At 67.5% G+C, this 9,008-nt stretch overlaps 1 protein-coding gene across 1 annotated transcript; it reads left to right on the top strand.

The window, feature by feature from the left end:
• Window positions 1-1,201: 1,201 nt before the first annotated feature.
• Window positions 1,202-7,815, top strand: DGAT1 (diacylglycerol O-acyltransferase 1; the record flags this gene model as incomplete). The annotated part of the gene is made up of 15 exons (XM_019535476.1): window positions 1,202-1,302; window positions 1,598-1,683; window positions 2,178-2,230; window positions 2,728-2,833; window positions 2,987-3,145; window positions 3,281-3,355; window positions 4,175-4,278; window positions 4,586-4,624; window positions 4,933-4,974; window positions 5,125-5,169; window positions 5,265-5,377; window positions 6,154-6,219; window positions 6,372-6,459; window positions 6,681-6,743; window positions 6,857-7,815. Coding segments are annotated over 15 exons (1,287 nt in total), but the record flags the coding sequence as incomplete, so codon positions are not given.
• Between the last annotated feature and the right edge of the window lie 1,193 nt (window positions 7,816-9,008).

Below are 9,008 nucleotides of genomic sequence, written 5' to 3'. Positions count from 1 at the left end.
CAGGGCGGCTAGGGTCTGGGACCAGCTTCCAAGAGAAGTGGTGCTGGCTCCTGCCCTGGGGGGCTTTAGAAGGAGGCTGGATAATTCCTAGCTGGGGTCATATGAGCCATATTCATTCCTGCCCAGGGCAGGGGGTTGGACTTGATGATCTGCTCTGGTCCCCTCTGACCCTACATCTGTGAACCTATGACCTGGCCAGCCCCAGTGTTGCCCTGGTGACAGGGGCTTGGGGCTGTGCCACGTGGTGACCCCAGGGCCAGACCCTCTCCTGTGGGGTCACAGCTGGGTCTGTCCTTGGGCTCCAGGCTGAAGCCATTTGCACCTCATGTCCCTTGGCTGGGGCAGGGATGTCTTCCCTGGTGCAGCGTGGCCAGAGCAAGGGCAGTGGGTGTGCAAGGCTCATGCCCTGGACTGGCGATCCCAGGGCAGGGCAACAGCCACATCTTGGGCTCCTGCCGGCAGCCAGGTCCCCCTGCCCCCGTCCAGCCCGGCCCAGCTCCAGGGTGCAGGGCTCTGGCTTGCACTATAAGGCCTGGCGGTGCCCGGGCTTGCAGCTGCCCTGGGGCACCTGGTTACCTGGCAGGGGGGAGCTCCTGCTAAATGTCAGAGGGTTTTGAAGCCTCCCCCAGAGGCACTGGGTGCTGCAGCCCAGGCTGGGGATGGGGCTGGGCTGCGCCAGTGCTCCTGCTGGCACCAACCCCACGGGGTCCTGGCTGGAGGGTCTTGCCCCTGTGCTCGGGCTCACTAGGGGAGGAGGGGATTTCCCCCTGCTTGGGCTGGTCCAGACTGGGGGAGGTTTGCCTTCCTCTGCAGCCGGGGCACAGCCTCGGCCTGGGCTCTCTGCAGCATCTATGTCCCCCCCGGCAGCAGCAGGACGTCAGTGGCTGCGGCCCCCCTGCATCCTGGGCTCGGGGGCGATACCTGGGGCTGTCGTGTGGCTCTGAGATCGGACACGGGGTTTGTCTGTGGAGTTGGGGCTGATCCTGCCTCGGGACTGGACACGACCCTGCAGCTCCCTGCCAGCCCCTGGCTCCCTGGTTCTCTGTGGCTGTCTCGCACGGAGGTCCCTGCTCGAATGCCCCTGCCGTGAGGGGCTGCAGTGGGACTCTCCGTGCCTGGGGGGCAAGGGGTGCCTGGAGAAGACCCAAACACCGGCCCACGATGCTCCCCTCCCTGGGGCGGGGGTGGCTCTAGGCACTGAGACGGTGCCGTGGACCCTCTGGGTGAGGTCGGTGCAACTCTGCGGGTGCTTCTCCTGCAGGTCCTGAGCAACGCCCGGCTCTTCCTGGAAAACCTCATCAAGTGAGTGCTGAGCCTCGCCCCCTCCCTCCTCCACCTGGACCCCTGGGCTGGAGCTGCCGGCCCCCCTGGAGCTGGCCTGGTGTCTGGCCCCGTCCCTGTACAGGCCACGCGGGCTGCCGGCCATGGCTGGGAGGAGGCCGCCACCTCGCGGCACGAGCGCACCGCTGCAGCGGTGGCTCCGTCGCTCCCTGCCTCTGGGATGGGAGAGGAGAGTGGGGCTCGACTGTGGCTGGAGGGGGAACCGGCTTGCGGCACCCTTGTTCCCGCCCCATTCACGAGGCTCCTTCCCCTCCAGGTACGGCATCCTGGTGGACCCGATCCAGGTGGTCTCCCTGTTCCTGAAGGACCCCTACAGCTGGCCCTCCTTGTGCCTGGTCATCCGTGAGTCTCCGGCAAGCCCCAGTTGGGGTGGGGGTAGCAGGCTGAGCTGACATGGGGCTGCTTGCAGCTGGAGTCCCTGGCTGGCCTGGTCCCTGTGGGGCTGTCACGTGCGACCCAGTGATGGGGCTTCTGTGGCAGGAGCGTGCAGGTCTGTCGGAGCCCCTGGGTGCAGCTGCTGCCTGGCATGTGCCCTGGGCAGCTTGGCCCCTCCGCCCAGCTCCACCTGCCACGTCCCAGTGCAGGGACCTGGCTGCAGCCCTGCTCCGTGGCACTGTAGGCACGGTGCTGCGTGGCCCAGGCTGACCCCAGGGGCACGAGGGCCTTCAAGCCCCCCGTTGGCAGCAGGGCGCCACGTGCACAGAGGCCCAGACAGACGCTTCCTTCCGCCCAGCTCCCGGTGCTGTCCCCGGGCCTCGGTGCGGGGGTGGGGGCAGCAGGTGGAGGGGCCCAGCTGCCTGGGAGCCTGCATGTGCTCACGGCCCGTCTCTCCGCAGTGTCCAACGTGTTCGTGCTGGCTGCTCTGCACATCGAGAAGCACCTGGCAGCGGTGAGCCCGCCTGCTTCCGCGCTGTGCCTGCCCGGGGACGGAGCTGGGGCTGGGGCTGGCGCGGGGTGGTATCCCAGTAATAGTCCCATGTCCTCTCCTGGGGAAGGCAGGGCCCCCTCAACAAGGGGGAGCCTCATAAGGGCCATCAGACTGCCAGGAGCTGCTATGGCTCCAAGGTGCGGGGGCCTGGCAGTGACCCCCCTGGAGGGGGTTTAGGGGCTGGGCAGCCCCAGGGTGGTGTCGGTGCTCCCTGGAGCTGGGAGGGGTCTGCTGTGCTGGAGCCCCCCACCCCGCAGGGCTGCAGCTGGTCTCCTCTGCAAGCAGGGATCCCGGCTCAGGTAGCACGGGCACTTCAGCTGGGTCCCAGGCTAGTTGCCCAGCTCCACGTGACAGCGATGGCTGCAGCTGGGCCTGCTCCAGGGCCAGGGCAGGGTTTGCGCTGTCTGGAGGGGGCCTGGCAGAAGCCTCAGGAGCGGGCGAATCTTCTCGCCCCGCAGGGCAGCCTCTCGGAGCACAGCGGCTCTGTCCTGCACAGCCTCAACCTGCTGACTGTCCTGTGCTTCCCTGCCCTGGTGGTGCTCACCGTGTCCTCAGCCACCCCAGGTAGGGCACGGGGCATGGGGCAACCTCCGGGGGGCTTCTCTGGAGACTGGAGCTGGCCCCCAGCTTCCGGCAGAGCTCGCCCTGGCTGCCCGGGGTGTGGGTGTGAGCTGCGCCCGGGTCCCACCCACCTCGCTGCGGCTCTTCTCTCCCCAGTGGGGGCCCTGTTCGCACTGCTGACCTACACCATCGTCTTCCTCAAGCTCTTCTCCTTCCGCGATGTGAACAGATGGTGCCGTGAGCGGCGGGCCAAAGACGAGAGCGCCCGCTTGGGGGAGTTGGGCACTTCCCCAGCACCTGCAAAGCACAACGCGGGTGAGTTGGGCGCTCCACTCCCCCAGCACCTGTGAAGTGCAGCACAGAGGCCCCGGCAGCTGGGGAGCAGCTGCCCCAAGCCCACCCCAGGACTGGGAAAGGGTCCCCCATGCCTCACGGCAGCTCCTTTTGCAGCATCTGGGCAGAAGACTGCGAACGGGGATGTGGCGGAGAAAAGCGTGTCCTATCCAGCCAACCTCAACTACAAAGGTACTAGGGGGCTGGCCTGCCTGGCTGCACAGTGAGCAGGCGGCCTGGTGTCCGCTTGCGTGGAGGGTGTGTGTGGCCAGGCCTTTGCCCTGGGCTGGGGGTGGCTGGCCCAGAGCCTCAGTGCTTTTCCATGGGGCAGGCCTGGCCCCTGGCTGTGGGGGCGGGGGGTAGGGAAGTCCATACCCGCGGTGGTCAGGCCTGCCAGGGAGACCGTGGTCCTGGGGACAGCCCGTTCCAACACGTCTCAGGCGGTTTAAGCCTCCCCCAGAGGCGCTGGGTGCTGCAGCCCAGGCTGGGGATGGGGCTGGGCTGTGCCAGTGCTGCCGGCACCAACCCCGCAGGGTCCCAGCTGGAGGGTCTTGCCCTGCGCTCAGGCTCAGCCCCGCTGCACTGGGACTTCCCCCTGCTCACGTTCCTCTGCAGCGGGGGCACAGCTTGTGCCTGGCTCTCTGCAGTGCCCATGACCCCCCGTCGCAGTAAGACATTGGTGTCTGTGGCCTCCCTGTGTTCTGGGGGCAGGGGGGTTGTCAGGGGACTGCGTCATGAGGCTCCAGTGTCGGGCATGGGGGGGGGGATTTGTCTGCGGGGGGCTGATCCTGCCTCAGGATGGGATGTGACCCTGCAGCTTCCTGCTAGCCCCATGGGGAGAGATCCTAGGATCCCAGAGCCATGTCCAGCCCCTGGGGAGGCCGATGCCCAGCAGGGCACAGACCTGGGGGCAGGGCGGGAGGCTGTCGCCCAGGGGACCATCATGCCCCCACCCCCTGCACAGCCTGTCCCTGCCAGGCAGGGCCTCGCCTGACGCCTGCTGCCCTGCAGACCTATACTACTTCCTCCTGGCCCCCACGCTGTGCTACGAGCTGAACTTCCCGCGCTCCCCCCGGATACGCAAGCGGTTCCTGCTCCGGCGGCTCGTTGAGATGGTGAGGTGGCTGTGCCTGGGGCCAGCTCTGCTCCCCCTGCTCCAGGGTCTCCTGTGTGCACTGGACCCTCCTGTCCCCTCCCCGGGGCTGGGGCAGCGAGGAGCCCAGGAGCGAGGGGCTCTGCTCAGCACCCAGGCGTCTTGCTAGGCAAGTTTGGACCCACGAGCTGGCGTGGCTGAGGCTTAGGCCCCTTGCCACGGTGCCTGGGGGCTCAGGGCTCCTCTCAGCCGGGTGCTGGGCTGTGCCCCCAGGGGCTGGAGGGGTCGAGGGTCCATGAACTGGGCGCTGACGCTGCTCTCTGTCCTAGCTCTTTTTCACCCAGCTCATCGTGGGGCTGATACAGCAGGTAGGTGGCTGCGTTACCCCTGCGGGTGGGAACCCTGAGACCCCCAGGCCCCTGCAGGGTGGGAGCGAGTGGGGCCACACTGCTAGGGCAGACCGAGGGGCTGCCCCAGGACATGCTAGGACCTGTGCTCTAGGGGGCACGAGGCCTTGTCCTGTTCCTGGGGCCGGTCTGGCCCGGCCCAGCCATGGCTTGGTTCGGAGCAGGCCTGGAAGGTGCTGCGGAGGGGAGGGCGTGCCGGCCCTGATGCTGGGGCAGCCTGGAGGGGTTGCGCGGGGCCCTGAGACCATCTTGCTCTGTTTCTCTCGCAGTGGATGGTCCCCACGATCCAGAACTCCATGAAGCCGTTTCGGGTGAGTGACCAGCCCTGCCACGGGCGGGGTGCGGAGCCCCCTTCTCCCCACCCTGGCCGCGGGGGCCTCTGCTTGGCGCTCCCCGCTGGTCTGGCCACTTCCCTGCCCCTCCCGGAGCCTGGGCAGCTCTGACGGCAGCTCCCTTCCCAGGACATGGACTACTCCAGGATCATCGAGCGCCTCCTGAAGCTGGCGGTGAGTGCTGGGCCGGAGCAGCTGCGTGTTTGGGCAGCACCCGCTCCGGGGAGCGGGGTCCAGCGCAGCTCACGGTCTTGCCTCTCTCCCCACAGGTCCCCAACCACTTCATCTGGCTCATCTTCTTCTACTGGCTCTTCCACTCCTCCATGAACGCAGTGGCCGAGGTGCTGCGCTTCGGGGATCGTGAGTTTTACCGGGACTGGTGGTGAGTGCGGATCTCATTTGGGGTCTCCGGGAGAGGCGGGGGGGGGCGGTCCAGGCTAGTGCGGCCAGCCGTGGGGCAGCCCCTTTGCCACCACAGCCCTGGTACCAGTCCTAGGGGCGGGGGTGTCTCTGTCTGTCTGCCCCCCGTGGAGGCGTTACGCTTCCACCGGTGGGGAGTCAGTGGGGGCTTATTAGTGACTGTTTCTTACCAGAAAGGAACAAGGTCCCACATGGGCTGAGCAGTTTTTAACACTTGCACCAGCAAGGACTTTTCATGCCACGCTGGGGGGAAAGGGGGGACTCGTGGCCCCAGAGGTGGTGGGAGCCGGGAGCTCGGCCATGTTGGCCAGGGCTTGGACACGTGCGTGGAGGAAAGGGGCATCGGTGGCTCTGGGGCAGGAGTGAGGGGCACGGCCTCTGCATCGCCCTGCCTGGACCCCAGCGCTGGAGGCCACAGTGGGGAGAGGAACAGGGCAAAGCCCTGCTCAGACCCAGTCACTCCCCCTTGTGACACAGGAGACGAGCACGACGGACCTGGGGTCTGGCCCAGTCCGTGGCAGGTCTGATGTTCAGCCCCTGCCAGCGCCCCTGGGCACAGAGCTGAGCCCTGGGGCTGTCCCCCCCTCTGCCGCTGGCGGGACCCACCCGAGCAGGAGCGGAGCAGGCCCCAGGGGCCCCCTCGTCCCAGCAGCTGCTCGCGGTCACGGGTCCGGCCGGCACCAGGAGGAAGGAACTGCTTCCCCGGGCGCCGGTCCCTGACGGTCCCTGTGCCCCCAGGAACTCGGAGTCGGTGACCTACTTCTGGCAGAACTGGAACATCCCCGTGCACAAGTGGTGCCTCCGGTACGTGGGGTGCAGGGAGGTGTGGAGCCGCCCAGCCCGGCTGAGCCCCCTTGCAGTGTCCCAGAGCAGCAGGAGAGACCCCCGCACCTGCCCGTGGGGTGCTTGGGTTCAATAAGCCCGGCGGTAACCCCTCCACCCCCCGCTGTGCCCAGGCACTTCTACGTCCCCATGATCCGCTCTGGCTGCAGGCGCTGGATGGCGCGCACCGCCGTCTTCCTGCTCTCGGCCTTCTTCCACGAGGTGGGTGCCTGGCGGGGTGCGGGGGCAGCGCTGGAGGGCGTAGTCGGGGCCTTGCAGGGGGCGTTGGGGGTGTCTCCAGGGCCCTGCCTGTCTACACGAGCCCAGGGGGGCAGGAGGAGCTTGCCCTGGGGTGGGAGTGGACCCCCGAGGCTGGCGGTGGCTTGGGGCACAGCTGGTGCTGGGGGCCGCGGCCCGAGCTGACACCCCGGCTCTCCCCGCAGTACCTGGTGAGCGTGCCCCTGAGGATGTTCCGGCTCTGGGCCTTCATGGGCATGATGGCTCAGGTGAGCGGGGCTGGGGGTGGGAGCTGGGCCGGCTGCGGGGCCCGGCCGTGCCCACGGGGTGCAGGGGCGCCTGGTGCCTCCTCGCTCACTGCCCTGCTCCCCTCCTGCCCCAGCTCCCGCTCGCCTGGTTCGTGGGGAAGTTCCTCCAGGGCAACTACGGCAACGCGGCCGTCTGGATCTCGCTGATCATCGGGCAGCCGATCGCCGTCCTCATGTACGTCCACGACTACTACGTGCTCAACTACGAGGGCAGCCAGTGACTGCGGGGCTGTCCTGCCCCGGGGTGGGGGGAGCTGGCTCCCGCCTCCGGACTCTGCCTCGGCTCCAACGCTGCCGCCTCCGGAAGCTGCGTCGCGTCTGTCCTGCGCGTGTCGCCGCCGGGGTGCCCCCACCCCCACCCCCACAATGAATGTCGGATCAGTGCACTGCTCTGGGGAGGGGCCTTGGGCAGCGCCGCCCCTCTCCTCCTCCTCCTCCTCCTCCTCCTCCTCCTCCTCCGTGTGGCATTAGAGCCCCCGACCAGCATCCCCCAGGCGCCCATGGGGCCGGCTCAGCTGCGCCCCCTCCTCCCAGCCGGGCTCCCGCTTGGGCCAGTAGGGATAGAAAAGACTCGGCCCCTCCTGCTGCCACCCCCATGGGGCTGCAGCCAGGGCCAGCGGGGAGCAGAGCCCTCCCTTCCCCAGCACCTCGGGGGCCTCTGGGGCCCCTCTTCCCTCCGTCCAGCTGCTGCCTCTGCCCGTGGGCCTGAGCATCCCTCTGGTACGAGAGCTGAGACGCGACGCGACAGCAAGGGCATTGTAGGATGCTTCCGTCCTGCCCATGTCCCATGTGTGTCTTCCCCCCTGCCCCTCCGTCCTGGCCCTGCTGCCCTGGGGCCTGTGCCCCACTGGTGCCTCCACCCTTGCGTGGGTCTGGCCTGGGGCTGGTGCCCACCAGGGGCAGGGGGGCTGTCCTGGCCCCGTGGGTGTAACAAAGATGGTGCCAGGCCCGTACTGTCTGACCTCAAGTCTCTTTTTCACACTCTAGACTGTATCTGCCAAACACCCACTGATTAAAGCATCTTTTTCCAAAGCCCCTGGGCCTCCGTGCTGCGCGGCGTGGGGCCGTTGGCCTGGTCTGCAGGACCAAACATGAGCTGCTTTCTCAGGCCAGGGGCTTCCAGCTGCGACTTGGGAGGCCCTCGGGGTCACCTGGGGCAGGTCTACGACGGCCCCGGGGCCCTGGTAGGATTCATCCTGTTCCAGGTTGCTCCGTCCTGGCGGCTGGGGCTGTCCTCGGGCCCCAGGGAGCCTAGTTGCCCTGGCTCCGAGCTGGAGGGTTGTGGGGAGGCAGGAGGTGCCTGCCCTTGGGCTCCCCAGCACCCCGGTCTGTGACCAGAGGGAGATCCTGGCCCCTGCCCTGGGTGCGCCAGGCTGCAGCCCCCTCCCACCTCCTGGCCATGGGTCACGGGGGAGCTGGGGCCTCGCGGGTCACGTCCAGTCCAGCCCCTGCTCCAGCCAGCATCAGCCTTGACTAAAGCCCGCGCCATGCAGGTCTCTTCCACCTGCTCTTGGAAACTTCCAGGGATGGAGATGCCACCGCTTCTCTGAGGCCTGCTCCAATACTTGACCCTCCTCAGCCAGCACCTTCCTCAGCTCCAGCCTCCGTTTCCCCTCCTGCAGCTTGAGGCCGTTGCTCCTTGTCCAGAGAAAAGCCTGTCTCCATCCTTCAGGGATTTTCCAGCTGTGATGAAATTCCCTTCTCTTCTCCGGATGAATTCTTCCAGTCTGTCCCCCTCGGTCTGGCCTGGGCAGTTCTGCAGCCCATCTGCCTCCTTGGCGCGCGGAGCCCAGACCACAGCTCCCAGGGAGGCCTCCCCAGGGCTGAACGGGACGGAGAATCACTGCCCTCGTGAGCGGGTGACATGGCTGTTCGTACGGCCCGGGACCCTGCTGCTCGCTCTGGTCCCGCTCGTGCCCCAGGCTCTGTTTGCACGTGGGCCCATCTTCAGTGCAGGACTTGGCACGTGGCCTCGCTGAGTCTCGTCTGATGCTGCGCAGACCGTTGCTTGGTCCTTGCAGGGATCAAGGTCAGGGTGGCTGGTCTGCAGTTCCCCAGAGCTCTAGTTTTCCCCTCCCCCTACTTCTGCCCTTGTCCAGTCCCCCGGGACCTCGTCCGCCCTCCTTGAGCTCTCGAAGAGGAGGGCTGGTGACTCTGAATTCATCTCGGGCAATTCCTTCAGTGCCAGCAAGTGCATCCTATCCCGTGAGAGCATCCTTGCTCCCT

The sequence above is a fragment of the Crocodylus porosus genome, unplaced genomic scaffold, assembly GCF_001723895.1.
Source record: "Crocodylus porosus isolate Cpor-Errol unplaced genomic scaffold, CroPor_comp1, whole genome shotgun sequence".
NCBI lineage: Eukaryota > Metazoa > Chordata > Crocodylia > Crocodylidae > Crocodylus > Crocodylus porosus.
This window is presented reverse-complemented; position numbering and strand designations above follow the sequence as displayed.